This window comes from Uloborus diversus, chromosome 9 (assembly GCF_026930045.1).
Source record: "Uloborus diversus isolate 005 chromosome 9, Udiv.v.3.1, whole genome shotgun sequence".
In the NCBI taxonomy this organism is placed as follows: domain Eukaryota; kingdom Metazoa; phylum Arthropoda; class Arachnida; order Araneae; family Uloboridae; genus Uloborus; species Uloborus diversus.
Window position 1 is genome coordinate 90,056,279 of NC_072739.1, and position 15,506 is coordinate 90,071,784.

At 32.1% G+C, this 15,506-nt stretch overlaps 1 protein-coding gene across 1 annotated transcript in view; it reads left to right on the forward strand.

Annotated features, from left to right (window-relative positions):
* The window catches only part of LOC129229893 (26S proteasome non-ATPase regulatory subunit 4-like), a 38,251-nt gene extending 25,801 nt beyond the window's left edge, over positions 1-12,450 (forward strand). The window contains exons 9-11 of the mRNA XM_054864274.1: positions 3,371-3,523; positions 8,046-8,101; positions 10,931-12,450. Coding sequence (XP_054720249.1) covers positions 3,371-3,523; positions 8,046-8,101; positions 10,931-11,122 — 401 coding nt within the window. The 3' untranslated portion in view covers positions 11,123-12,450. The remainder of the gene's footprint in view (positions 1-3,370; positions 3,524-8,045; positions 8,102-10,930) is intronic.
* Positions 12,451-15,506: the final 3,056 nt, after the last annotated feature.

Consider the following 15,506-nt stretch of genomic DNA (forward strand, 5'->3'; position numbering starts at 1 on the left):
GCTGCTATCTAGTGTATAAAAAGAGAAATAAAATGTATTCCGTGCCATAGAAATGAATTGATTTTAATCGTTTCGTCGCGTTAATATTGCACACCCCGCATGGCAATATCACGGGCACGAGAAATGAAGATCGAAACCCCAGCACAACATATTCACGGGAGCAAGAGGGAAGGGGTTAAAGATACTATCAAAGATTACCATCAAAGAAAAAACTGTTTTTGAAAACAATATAAAAGTTACAAACCTTTCTAAATAAATTGTAAATTCAATATATAATCATAAAAATAATTTTTTTTTTTTTTTTCAAGTATTTTTTGAAATTTTTTGCTCACATGAAAATTTATTCAGATTCATTCACAAAAACAAAAGTTCTGAAAATCCCTATGTTAAAGTTTAGCTGAGTATCGGCAATATTTCATGCATTAAAGTAAATAATGGATGCTTAGGATAAAAAATATGGATGCCCAATAGGAGAATGAGTAAATTGAATGAGATTAGTTACTTCAAATACAGTCCAGTACTTAATAACTTACAATCTGTTGTGCAGTTCTATATTTGGGTGCTTAACTTTTTTAACAGAAACTTGCTTAAAAAGTTCTTAAAAGGCGCTTTTGACATTATAAGGGGGGGGGGGGGACCAGTTTAGGAGGCAGAAATTTTAGCGTTTTTCGTGATTTTTTTCACTAGGGAAGGAATAATCAGAATTTGTTCAAACTTGAAGCATATTTTACTCATATTTTAAAGTACACTTTGTAATTTTTTCAAGTCGTTTTTACCAGAAATATGAGTTAGAAGCTGATGTCCATGGACAGTCATCATCAGAGCTTGTTAATGTTGTGCATTCCTGAAATCAAAGTTTTGATCTGTAATCATTACATTTTTTTTTTATCGTTAACAACATATTTCCTCAGAATATGAACCTAATTCTGGTTTAAAAATTATACATTTCGTGCTTTTGAGGTATATGATCACAAAATTCACATTTTTCTACCATCTTTGTTCACTTTTTTCGCATTAAAAAAATATTTCTAATAATAATATCATCCCAGAATTAGGTTCATATAGAGTGTAATCGAATAAGGAATATTCACACAAAATTTCAGAGCCATTTGCCTATAACATTTTGCGCTAGAATGCACACCAGTTGAAAAGTATTGGTTTCGAAAAAACAAGATTGAAAAAAACTGCTGTGAACATTTTTTCCAATTTTCACAGTTTTTTAAGTGCAAATAACATTGGAACCAGGGACATCCGAACGGGGTGGCGAGCGGGGCAATCGCCCTGGGCACAAGGTGAGGTGCGCCACGAGGTGAGGTGCCCCTCATCGTTTAAAATGCCCCAATTGTAAAAAAAGGGGCGCCGCAAGGCGCCCCCTCATTTCGTGTATCATAGATATACAGTCATAGACACAAAATAGTGAATCATTGCAATGATTCTCTATTTTTTCCTAGGGCATGAAAATATTCCTCTCTTTAAATCTCCTAAACATTTGTTTCTTTTGTATCATTGAAGCAGATACAATTTCTGAAAATATTAGAATCAAACAAAAGGCACTTCTCCTTTGTCTAGTTCTCACCAAATTTGCTTGAATTCTGCCCCTGCGTGCAGGGACGTAACCAGAAAAAAGATTTTACAGGCACATTAAAAAACAAAAAACACCATAAAAAAAAATTTTTTTTTTTTTTGATCTGATAGGAAAGAGGTCAAAAGGTGTCTGGTCAACATTTTGAAACTTTTAATTTTAAAAATGCAATTTTAGCCTTAAAAACGTGATTATAGGCCATGTTTATTGACGTTAGGGTAAAGGAGGGAGCTCAGAGACTGTTTCCGATCGATTATTTTTTTAAATAGATTGAAATCAATTCCTTCTCCCCCAGCAAGTTTCCGAAATTGAATTTTCAAAAACGAAACTTAAGACAAGCTTAGAAGATTTTATAGATAGGAGGATCTGGAGCATTTCCCAGGAAAATTGTTCCAAACAATTTAAGCAATTTTTTATGTTGAGAGGCTGTTCCGCTTAAATTTTTTGTAAGTATTGTTTGGGGACCCTTGCATGAATATTTTCTTATACTCAAGTCTTAAAATGCAATTTGTAAGGGCATATTTTGTAATATTAGTGCCAGTGAATTTTCAAAATTAAAGCTCCAAAAACAAAATTCTGCACGATTTACGATGTTGTTGAGTATTTGTGGGCTTCTCCCTAGAACTTACAAATATTTGAATATAACGAAATATATAGAATAACATCTTTGTTTTTAACATATATGAAAGCTGGTATTAAGTTGGTACAAGTAAAACCAAAAAACTCTTAAAAAGAATCATTGGATGAGTCCAGATCAAAATTAAATTTTGGATGTAATTTACTTCGATAAATACATTTTCTATTTATAATCAGCAAATTATTTATTCGTGTTCTTAGTTTGATCAATATGAATAACCAATTAAGTTTTAATTGTTTGTTTTTTGTCTAGTGGAATAACATTTTAGTAGATAAATATTTGGATTTTTAATATTTCCATTTTTTGAAAAGTTTTTGGGGCATTAATGTTTTACGAATATTAAAAACAGGTTCATTGCTTATGTGTTAGTTTGTATTATGCATAGCCCTCTGATTTTTCTATTCATTAATACGTAAAAAACTCAAATATGACGCGTTCACGGATATTATGCACTGATGAACTAACTTGATTTTTTCTATGCGTAAAGGGGATAGGGGTGCCAGGAAACTTTTGCCCCGGGGCGCTGTCAGCTTTTGGGAGGGCCCTGATTGGAACTAAATGAAATTTTGAATTGAAATTTTGGCAACATACTCTTGAATAGTTCTACTAACTATCTAACTATATCTAATATCTACTAAAATTTTATGACATTTAAAAAAATGGATTTTTAATTTATTTTTTGGTGCATCTTTTGAATTTTGTATGAGCAATTCCATTTTAATAGAACTACCAATCATTGCACAAAACATCCTACAAACAAAGAATCCAAATAAATTGGATCCTTGTTTCATTGCATGAAATTTATGAAGAACCTGCATTCAACTTCTATACAATGCAATTAAATTTTGAAAGATTTCAATTCACAATACTTCAATGGCACTTTTTTTAATCAGTGACGGACATATCTTATGAGATATGTGACTGAGCAAAGAATATGTATATTTAAAAAAAATTTCTCTAAATTTTCAAAATTTGATTACTTTTATATAGAAGTAGAATCTATGTCCTTCATAATGGTTCATGTAAAAAAACAAGATTTTTACATAATTGGAGTCTTTGCAGGGTGTTTTGTGCTACGATTGCTGCATAAATTATCATGCCCATATTTATTTTTTACTTTCATTTTAGTGAAATATTTTTGTTATTTATAGGTAGTAATGAAGAAGCTATGTTAGAGCAAGCAGTAGCTATGTCTTTGGCAACTGATGCAACTCCAGCGGCATCTGCTCCTATTCCTGACTTTGCAGCAATGACAGAAGAAGAACAAATTGCTTATGCTATGCAAATGTCCCTTCAACAAACTCGTAAGTCAATGAATGATTAAGTATTGTGGCAGTACCTTGCTTTTGTTAATTACTATATTGAGGCATGAATTTTTTGCACATCAAAATTCAATTGCATCGGCTCCTTTTACACTCCATCATTTTCATCTACTAGGCTAGTCTATTGCTTGAACATTAATAAGTTTGGATTGATAGTTATTTTTGACACCGATTGTACTAACACTTACATTCTTTTGCCTTGCCAATGGAATTGGCGGAAGTTTCTTCTATCCAATTGCTTCTGAATTATTTCAAGCGATTTTACCAAGCTTATCTAGAATATAGGTTATAAAGATTTCAAAAAGAAAAGAAAACCATTTGGGATGGCACTAGATTTTATTTGGGAGAGTCAATAAGTAAAGAGTTGTTGAATATTGCACAAAACGTATGGTCTGTGGAAAAGTGCAGATGGGTCAAAAATTAGGTTTTGCCTAATGATTCATGCATGTTTCTCTCACCCAATTGGGTTACTTGTTTGACAGGGAGTGATAAAATGACGATGATAGGATATCAGCCTTGTCCAGTCGTTTTGCTTTAAACACAGCAGAATGGAGGCATCCAAAGTAGAGCAGCATGATTTTATGTGTTTTTTGACAGCAGAAGGTGCGGGAGAAAGTGAATTCATAGACAAAAAAAAGGGGATATGTGACGAGCACTATAATATATGGGCACGAAATGGGAGTGGCACAAATGATTTCGTGAAGGACGAACACTGATCGGTTATGACTCTTAGAGTGGAGCACCAATGTGCCACAGAAGAGCATGTTGCAAAAGTGGATGAGCTCATACAAAAAGACTGTTGTGTAACAGTACACCACACACACACACAGTTCTGTATCACCAGGGCTAAGCCATAGTACGTTTAATGAAATCAAGGACAGGTAAAAGTTCTAGAAAGTGTATGTGCAATGGGTACCATATCATTTGACCCTGGAACAAGAGGTATGTTTCAGGACCATGTCTCTACAAGCACTGCTGCGTTACAACAACAATAGGGTCGAATTTCTTTCCACAATTGTTACTGGTGATAAAACTTGGTGCCACCAATTTCTTCCCGAGTCAAAACTGCAAAGTATTCATTGGAAGACATGATTCTCCACTACCAAAAAGTTCAAGACCCTCCACCCTAGTGCCGACAAGGTACTTCTTTCCTTCTTTGATGATAAGGGACCACTCCTTGTCGATTTCCTGTTGCAATAAGCTATGGTCCCTGCTCAGCAGTATTGTGAAACATCTTATTGAAGCTCAAAAAATCAATCAAATCGAAAAGTCTTTGTAAACTTTCTTGTTGTGTCATCCTGTTGCACAACGCTGCAAGACCACACACAGACAATACAACAAAGAAATGTCTACAAAAGTTCAAGTGGGAAGTTTTGAACTCAAAAAAGTACTAATTTCAAACAGACAATGAAGTCAAGGAGTGTGTGCGCAATTGATTTAAACATCAACCAAAGAATTTCTATGAGCATGGCATTATGCGACTGGTGTCACAATGGGATAAATATCTAAACACCTACGGCCAGTGTTCTTGAGTTTTATTAAATAAATGCTCTAAAATTGGCTCTGACTTGTTATTTATTTGCTGCTGCTAATAAACATCAAGGAATCCAATGGTTCTGAAAAAGCTTAGACATAAGTCTGGAAATGTTGAGTTACTCAAATGCAGGGATTATTTTTAGCTTTCCTTTTGGTGATCATGTCAATCATTAGAATTATTAAATGTCGTTCCTTGACTATTAATATAGTTCTGAAAATATTATGCATTGAAAAAAAATCTTTTTCAGGCACTGGGTGGCAATGGGTGATGTTCAACTTCGGCAAGAGTTGAGAATTTGATAGGATGGAATTGTAGCCGCAACATAGCGCGTCCACACACCAGGCAAAACGGGAACTATCAGGGACTTTAATGATTTTAGTGAAAATGGGAATTTTGGAAAGACTCGGGGGAAATTTTCGAGCTTGTTTTGAAACACCAATGGGCAACTGTTCCTGCATTTTCAACATGTTTCTGGTAAAATATTCTTGGACTTGAGGAATCACTAAATTCTAATGTCTTCCAATCTAACACTCGCTAGAATGTAAAGCTCAAAACTCGCGGTCGCCAGTCGCCAAATGCGACCAATTTTCAAATTTTGGCGACCATTATTTTCACTTCAGTCGCCAATGTGGCTACCATTCGCCAATGCAACCTTCCCTGACCTATAGTCTTGATATATGACCTTTCCCCAAATTCTTTTGTCCACTAAAAGTTTGTCTATCGGATCGCTAGGGATGAAGGAGGGGAGGGGGGGAGTATTGTCCAATTGTGGCTAATTGTGCTATGTGTTCTTGTTCTGAATAGAAAACAAAAATCGCAATCACGATGGCAAATTCGTTACAAAACTTGCTATTTCGAAAACTCGGCTTTCTTTACACGCGATCGTAAAAATAGACAAATTTCATACACCAATTTAGTAAATTACGCTTTTTTGATCTTAAATTCATTTTTCAACTTTATTTCTCCTTAACAAATGGCTATTTCTTCGTTTTGCGGTATTTTTAAACTACGCGTTTTCAAAATGGCGTCACTTTGTTATTGTTTATTTTACCAGTTAAGACGAAAATGTCCTTTCCAAAATAAAAAGAATTAATCTTGTACATTTGGTTTACATATGAATGAACAAAAATGGCGCCTTTGAGTCAAAATGCACCGAGACAAGGTAAAAACTAAAAACTATATCGCTGAAAAAAAAAGTTTTTTTGCAAGATTTTTGATTTTTTGTTTTAATCATATTGTTACTTTTTCCTTTTTTTTTCTTTTTAAAATAAAAAACCTACTGGAGGAGAGGACATATCCGTTTATTTACTTTATTTCTCCTTAAAAAAGTTGTTACTTTTAAGTTTCACGGTAAATTTTCAAAATGGCAAATTTTCAAAATGGCGTCCCGCGTTTTCAAAATGGCGCCACGTTGTAGATTGTCCATTTTCACCATTTAGAAGAGGAAAATGTGTGTTCCAAAATAAATAAGGAGAAGTACAATCGTATTTATAAAACACATAAATAATAAAAAAAATGGCATTCCTGCATCTAGAGAAGGTGGAAAGAATACTGCTGAAACCCTTTTTTTTCTTCTGCTGGATCTTTTATTTCACTTTTTATTTTATTTTTCGTTTTGTTTTATATTGTTTACCTTTCTTTTATTTATTCATTTTTTGACACTCTGGCTTCGATTTTTATAAAATTCTGCATGCATTTGTAAAAACAAAATATTTTTGTAGAATCGCAAATGGTTTAGGTTTTACATTCTGTTCAAGTTTTTGGTATTTTGTTGTTTTCTTTATCAAGGAACTAACTCGTGTTTTGGTTGAAAGCTGTGATGTTTCTAGAAGTTTTGAAAGCTGAAAAAAAAATTAATAATAATAATAATCTTATTTATTTTTTTATCCTGATGTGTTTTGCTTAAAGATAAATTAATGCAGATTATAGTTTGCAAAAGATGTGTTAAATAATATCTGGGCAGGGGTGCCCGTTCCCCCCAAGTTCAATTCCCCCCCCCCCCTCCAAAATTTTTCCTCAACCCTCTTTTCCTTTTTTATTTTTAGCTCGTTTTTATTTTATTTATTTTTTTAATATTTTTTTATTTACTTATTTATTTTTAATTATTATTTTATAAGAAACGTTCTTTGTTACGCCAATGATATATGCACAAATACTAAATAAATAAACGGATTAAAATAAATTAAATAATTTAAATTAAAATAAAGTTTGGCTATCATTTTTTGAGATTTGGCTACCATTTTGTGAGGATCTGGTAGCCATTGGCTACCAATTCAAAATTAGAGTTTTGAGGTATAAATTGTATATATATATTTCATATTTGTATTTCAACCTTATTCTTTATTTTCTACTATAATGCTTTTATTCATGTTAAAGGAATTAAAGTTTGTTTTATGTGTATAACACATCTAATGAAGTTTGTATGTGCTATAATTTAAAATTAATTGTAATTTTTTGTTTCTGATGAAGGAAAAGATTAAAAAAGTCCTCTGAGGTTTTGATTGTATTATATCCAGTTTTTGCTGACTTCATTTCGTTTGCAGCAAAAAAATTTAAACTAAAATAGTAGAAAATGATGAGTATCACGTATCAAAAACCAAAATTAAAAAAGCAAGTGCTAATGTAATCAGCATTGTTGTCCAGGTCAGCTTAAAACCATCAAATATTTTTACTACGTTTCTGCTACAAACCTTGACTTTCCTTTCTACAAAAACTGCTACACAGAAAACTCTATGCTAGATCATACCAAAACTGAAATGAAATACCAATACCAAATGAAATCTAAATTTAAACAAAAAAAAAAAAAAAAAGATTGGTGCTTTTTTTTTTTTGGTTATATATGCTTATTTTAGTTCAAAATTTTAACTCATTAAAGTTCCACAAATATTGTTGAAATTCGTGTTGAAAATCTTGCTCTTCTGTTATTGAATCATATTCTTTCCAATTTCAAATTTTACCTTTTTACAGATGATGGCTCAGATGATGAAGCTCCAATGGAAACAGATGAGAAAGATCAAAGCAAGGTTTGCATTATTTCTTTTTAATTTGCTTGTGCATTAGCTGTTATATTTTTTATTTTTCTTGAATCTTGATTCAATTAAAAAAGTTAATGTCTAGTTTGTCAGTTCAGTGCTCTGCAACCTTTTCCAACTTGGTAAATCTAACTAGTTCTTAATACAGTAGAATGTCGAAAACGTAAACATGCTCACATTAATTTTATTTAAATGCTTGACAGTTGCTAAGGAGCAGTTACATTTCGTGATAATTATATACAATAATTAAAGAAATGAAACTAAATACACATGAGACAGTGAGAAGCTAAGGGATGTAAGTGGACATTTTCAAGTTTTGAGTAAAATGCGTTTAAAGATAATATCCTAGGTAGGCTTTCATTGATTTTTTTTCTAAATCATGGTGTTACAGCAGCACTTACCAGGGCTACTAGTACTATCTCTTGTCCCAAGACAGAGGAAAGGTTCCCCTATTATTTGTTGTGGTTATCTCCAAATTTTTAATTTTTCCACTTACATCTCTCTGCTTCTCACTGCCTCATATGGAATAGACTGGAATAGACATGAAGTGTTATACTTACCATGGATTTCACCCAGTGGGGAATTGGAAAAAGCAAAAAATAAAGTTTAACAGTGAAAATTTTTAGTTATAAAAAAAGTTCTTTCCAGATAAAACAATGGGATATGTTAGTATCTCAATAAAGAATACTCATTAAACTGCAAGACCTCTGTTTTTGCAATCATTAGTCTTAAATGCATACTTCCAATTGCAAAAGTGTTCAAAATCAGATTTAGAGTTATATAAGATTTTGAAAGTTTGAAACAAAAATGAAACTGGTCAAAAAATACAAATTTTAACTTTTATGTGGGCTCTAGATCCTCTAACTTCGAATTATATTTCCGGAAAAATCTCCATTGAAAAAAAATTCAAGCTCAAAAAGTTTGACTTTAGTATGACCAATATTCATCTAGGTGCAACTTTGAGTACTTCGTATGAGAGATTTGGTATGAGTACACCACTTTACACTTGCCGCCAATAACACCTTTTGGAGGAAAATATAGCGGTTAACAAGGGTTTTAAATTATATGTGTGCATAGAATTGTTTTTCATATTGTATGAGCTTTTGTAGTGTGTTTTTGTATATCATGGCATAACATTTGCATTTTTTTTTTTTTAATGGCAATGAAAAATATAAATACTTTGTTTTTTTACTTCAACAACCTGTCATTCTTCTGAAATGGCAATAAGTTCCAGTCATGTCTTTTGCATGGGCCCTTAAAACTTCGAACTCTAATATCTCCTTAAGTTTTGGCAGCACGAATGTCAAGTTTTTGTATTAGTAATATTTTTCTACATATTATTTCCCTAAATATAAGTAAGGGAGCATAAAAAATTAAATCTTGTATGAATATTTTTTACTCTCTTCAAACTTTAAAAATGTTAAATACCTTTACTCTGCATCTCTGATTTTGAACATTTTTGCAGCTCGAAATATGCATCTAGGACTAACGGTCGCAAAAATAGAGGTCATTCAGGTTAAACGGGAACACCCTGTATGTCTACCAGTGTATTTTGTAGAAACAGCAAAAATTACCTTTTTTCCAAGCCAACTTTCTTCATTTAACTGCTGTTTATTAATTCCTCACAAAGTACATACAGTTCTGTTTTTTATGTATACATATTCCCCTTATATTCAGTTAACAATAAGAATTTTTGTTAAAAAATGTAACTGCATATTTTGTTGTGTTGCATTACGTACTGTAGCATGGGCGCCCATATGCAAAATTGTAAAGGGGGGCTCAGATATTTTAACCATGGTTTAGCCAGATATTTTCCCCATGGAAACAGATTTCAGGACAGATTAGAGTCATTTAAATTTGACATTTTTAATTACTTATTCGTTAATGGCTGGAGAACAAATGTTTTTATATTTTTGCAAAGAAAAAAGTACTAAGAGCAAGAAAATTCTAATTTCTAAGGGGGGGGGGGCTCGAGCCCCCCCCCCTTGCTCCCCATATGGGCGCCCTTGTACTGTAGTGTATGTTGTGTTCATACCTTTTGTATTGCCACTTTATTTGAATAAATGGCTTACTGTTTTTCTACATGGTCCAAACACCATACATTCTCAATTAGTTCGGATTTTTTACTTTCTACTGTATTTCAGAACACACACTATACAATGGAGGAAAGAAAGATTAGATTTATGTATTCTACTCAAGGGTGCTGAACAGGGGGGGGGGCTGATGAAGATTGGAATTTTTAGGAGGGTAGTTTTCTGGGGTATTTTTTCCTTTGGTGAGGGGCTTTGTGGTATGATGGCTGACGGGTGCCAGCGTTCTTGAGGGGGGGTGGGATAACCACCTCTGATTATGCTTGTGATTCATGCATTCAACATTGTTATCATTAGCTTAAATATTTGAAAAAGGAGGAAATGTTGTTGAGCAGAATTTAGTTTATGATTTTAAATGGTAGGTTTTGAAAGCAACGTGAGGTGAAACTAGTGTAAATGGTCAGTGTTGTTCTCAGTAATTTTTTTTCAACTTTCAGTTTTACATTTCTATTGCTTATGTTTTTTGTTAGCTTTTGTTTCGTTTCCACTTTTTGTTTTTACACTCAGTTCGTTGAAAGATGCCAAAAATGCATAATCTAGTAACATACACATGAATGTTATTCCTCCTGACCAATCCAAGTTTTCATGTTATAAAATGAGAAAAGAGTTGTAATTCCATACACATATTTTCCTTTGCTTGTATGTCTGTGTTTTATCTCACCACTTTCATGTAAATGCTACTGTGTCTTGGTAATATCAAGGTAATCAAATTTTTGTTTATTTTTAATAGGAAGAAGAAGAAGACTTGCGTGATGTTATGGACGATCCTGAATTCTTACAAAGTGTTCTTAGGAATTTGCCTGGTGTAGATCCGCAAAGTGAAGTAGTACGCAATGCTGTGCAAAATTTAGAATCTTCTAAAGATAAGGACTCCAAAGAGAAATCTAAGGCAGGGAAAAAGGATGACAAGAATAAAAAATAATTTTATTAATGTGTAGTGTAATATTTTTTCATTGTGAAACTGTTGCAAATTAAATTTCTTTGAAATAATTTTACCATTGTGGGCATTTTTGCTTTTTAAATTTATTTTCAAGTATGAATTAATCATTAAATCAATGACATGCCAAACTTGAGTAACCAAGCAAAGTTGATAAGAGACTTGGATAAGTCATGATAATAACTTATTTTTATGCAGGTACATCACAGAAAAGCCGGAGTTGGACGTTTTAAAATCAAGGTGTCTGAGTCGGCCATTTTCTTTCTGACACTTAAGCCCTAGTATGCACTTAGGTCTCAAATCAACCCACTTGTTTATCCAAGAAAGATCCCTTTGCTGTTTAAGAAAATAAGGCGAATTCCTGAATCTTCAGAGCTTTGGCATGATTTTCTTCTTAATTTCGATAGGAACCTTAAAACCCAAAAGGAAAGAAGATAAATACCTTTGTGCTGAAAAGTAAAGTAAGAAATAACAACATCAAAAAGCACTAATTGCAGATTACTACAGACACCTGTTTCGGCTTTACAAGGAACGCCTTTTTTCAATGCATAAAGGAATGAGCTTATGGATGAAAAGACATCAGACAGATGTCTTTCACTTTTGATTTGAACTATTTTTCGTTCAATTTTGAACAGTTCAAAAAAAAATAACATTAGCGCCTACTGGGAAATTCAATGCAATTTCGAACTTAGGGGCAAATTTGCTTCAAACAAACTTGTAGGAAAAAACTTTTGATGAAAAACATGTATATAAAATATCTTTTTGATCTGAACAATTTTCCGTTCACTTTGGAACAGTTCAAATCCCTTAACATTAGCGCCTACAAGGAAACTGAAATTCAATGCAGATTCTGCACTTGCAGGTAGATTTACTTCAAACGAACTTTGTTGGAAATAACTCTTGACGACAAACTCCCAACTTCCGAGAATTTCAGGCACTTGACTCTGACTCCTGTGCCTGACAATTAGTCGGACTCCGACTCGGACTTCGTAGTTTTGGCAAAAATTTATACACAGAGGAAAAATGACTGACTCTGATTCTTGGATATTCGACTCCAACTCTGACTCCTTTATTCCAAAACAAGTCCAACTCCGCAAACATTGGCAGAGTTGCGTACTCTAAGGGAAATGACCGATTCCAACTCAGAGTCTTTAAACTAAATACCTTCAGCTCCCAAAACGAGATTGACTCAGACTCCACAGCCATGGTTTTAACTGAAATAATTATTGTTAATATGAATTGTTTTTATTTTCACTCTTAAAGTTTTAATTTATGTATTCAGTTTTCGGCAGATAAACTCAAAGTCCTTTATGTTTCTATGATATGTGCAGACGTTTTTTTTTTTTTTTTTTTGACAATGAAAATTATTTCTTTAAGGGGTTGACATTTTATTGTTTTTATTTATTTTGAAAAGTACATTAATTCATTTAAAAAATTATTTTTTGACAACAGGGGAAAAACAAACTTTTTTTTTATGTATTTAGTTTAATGAGCTTATTTATTGAAATTATTTTTTTTTCTTTTTGAAAGCAGTTAAAGAATTTTTTTTTTAATGGATAAAAGTGTATTAGCTGCTTTGTTTAACCCTAGCATCAATGACCAGGTGCCTTTTTGTGACTTTTATCATAATTTTTACCTTTTCTAACTAGGTCTTGGTAAGATTGCTTTTAATCCTTGTTATTTACATGAATGTGAAATAAAGAAAGTTGCAACCATGTTTTCAGATAAATTTTGGGGGGAATTTTTTAGCCTTTAAAATTTTTATACCTAATTTCAATGACCAGGTACCCACTACACTGCACATCAAAAAATACCTGTTCAAAATGCTTCTGACACCATTTTTTGATGATTCTCATGTAAAATGGAGCCCTTGAATCGAAATGTGACCACTTTTCCCCCATCACTCCCCCCATGATACGCGCCTCCTAATTTTATTCTGTTTTCGGCAGTTACATAGCAATTATTTATATTTGATAGGAAAAACAGCCTTGTATTCACCATTATTTTTTCCACACTGTAAAAAAATAAAAATTAATAAACATTTGAAAACATTGCATACCACACAGGGTTGCCACGCACCTGGAAAAAGTACCAAATATAATAAAGCAATAAAGAAATTCATACGAAAACTATAAAGCTCTGATTTATATAATTACATTTTATTTTGCTTCTTTTGAAAAAAAAATCGAGCCATGCTTAGCTGGAAATTACTAATATTTTCTGCAGAGTTTGCGTGGTCTTACTAGTATTTTAAAAGCCATTATTCTACTTTTTTCTTTCTTTTTCACTAAATGAATGATCATAAAAATTTAAAGTCTCAAAATTTTAGCTTTTATAGGTTAAAACTTATTCTTTAGGAAACATGTCAACATTGAAAGTGACTCAACCGAAAATTACTTAGTATGTTTGAGATTTCAGTCCTTATGCATCCTTTAAACTTTCCCATTATTTCAATGGTTGGAAGTAATTTTCTTTATTTATTTATTTTTGAAAACTTTAACTGTATTGAGTTAATCAGCAATTGCATATTTTTTGTAATAATACTAAATTGTAAAAAAAAAAAATGAGCATTTAAATTTTTAGTTCATCATTTGTTTTTAAAGCAAAGGATTTGTAAAAAATCTTTAGAATAGTGGAATAATTTTCTATATTCTTATGTGTTAAGAATATAAAATTTAAATTGGATCATCATTGCAGAGAATATTTAGCATACATTTTTATTTTTGAAGCAGAATGAACTATAATTTTTATGGATTCTTGATTACCAAAGAAAGATGTTACAATTTTATCCCTTTATCACAATGCTGATAATTTTTTTCGCTTGTTTATGTTACATTTGAGAATAGTGGCGATGTCATCGATGTTTTGGAAACATCTATCGTGGTTTTTGATAAAACATTGGTGTTTTAATTTTGAACATTTTTTTTTAAACATCAATGTTTTAAAAAAGATGTCACACCACTTGCTGAGAGTGTAGTATCAACAAGAGCATGTTGGTCAAAAATTTGAAAGAAAAGTCTTGTAGCATTATGAACTGACGGAATGCTGTTATTCATGCTACAAGGAAAGAAGGAGACTTAAATGAGATTTCTTCACAATATGCTCAGTTATGCTAGAATGGTCCCTAGCACATATCATCTTGCAATAGGAAAAAGTTACAAAGTAAGAAAAAGTGTAAAAAAATGTGCTAACAAAAAGTTTTGAGCAAAATAAAATGTTTGCATTGAAAGGGAAACAAAGGTTTGCACAACACAATTGCAAAGATTCAAAAATAAAAGCATTAATTGGAAATATCTAGTCTTTCAAAACATTTGTAAGTAAATTTTAAGTTTATCTTAACCCAAATTTGATAACAATTATTGATAATGTTTTAAAGCATTATTTGGTTAATAAAATAGGTTTATTTATAGTAAAAATTATATTGTATCAATATTAATTAACGTAAGTTGACATTCATTATCCTGGACTTTTTTCTAAAATCGACTGGAAAATCTGGAAATGTCAGGGAATTTTATTCTTGAACTTCTGTGGCAACCCTGATTACATACCAGTCACACTGCACATCTTAGACGCAAAGGAACTTTTTGCATTATTGACACTTATTCCAATTAGATTTACAGATAAAATTAAGATTTTAAATGAAATTAAGTATACTCATAATATGAATTAATACATTTTTATATTTCAGAGGATATTACACCCATTGTTTATCATCATTGGATCCAATGCTTCGAAATTATCGAAACATTTGATCAATCGTATCAACATCAGATTTTGTTTTGTTGGAAAACAAAATAGTTGTCACTTTTGGTTGCTCCAGAGTTATTTTTGCTATGATGTGAAGTGAAAAACAATATTATGGCTTTTTTTTCTTTTTGTTGATGTATGAACATGTTACATCATCAGTGATACCAAATTAGGAACTTCGTATCTCTCCAAATGCTTTTTTTTATCGAGTATACCTAAGAATGACATACAGCATGACAGTAAAGGTTGAACAAATGACAGTGAAGATAAAAATTACAGATAAAATATTTTTCGATGCAACAGGCCACATGTATGAGTTTCGCGGGCCCCATGTGGTCCGCGGGCCTTAAGTTGGACATCACTGGTATAAATAAATGAAATACTAAGAATTCACTATGAAATACCAAAGCGTAAGACTTAATACATCCAGTATTACAAAAAAAATGGGAGAAACACATTTTTTTTTCTAACGGACTATTTAGCGTGTTACGTAAGCATAAAATGTTGGAAAAACAAGCCATTTTGTTTTTTGGTAAAAACAGCTACACTGCCGTGCTAAGCACAGATGTGGTATCTGCACATTTTATCAAAATTGAGTTATTGTCACCAGGTGGTCGTTACT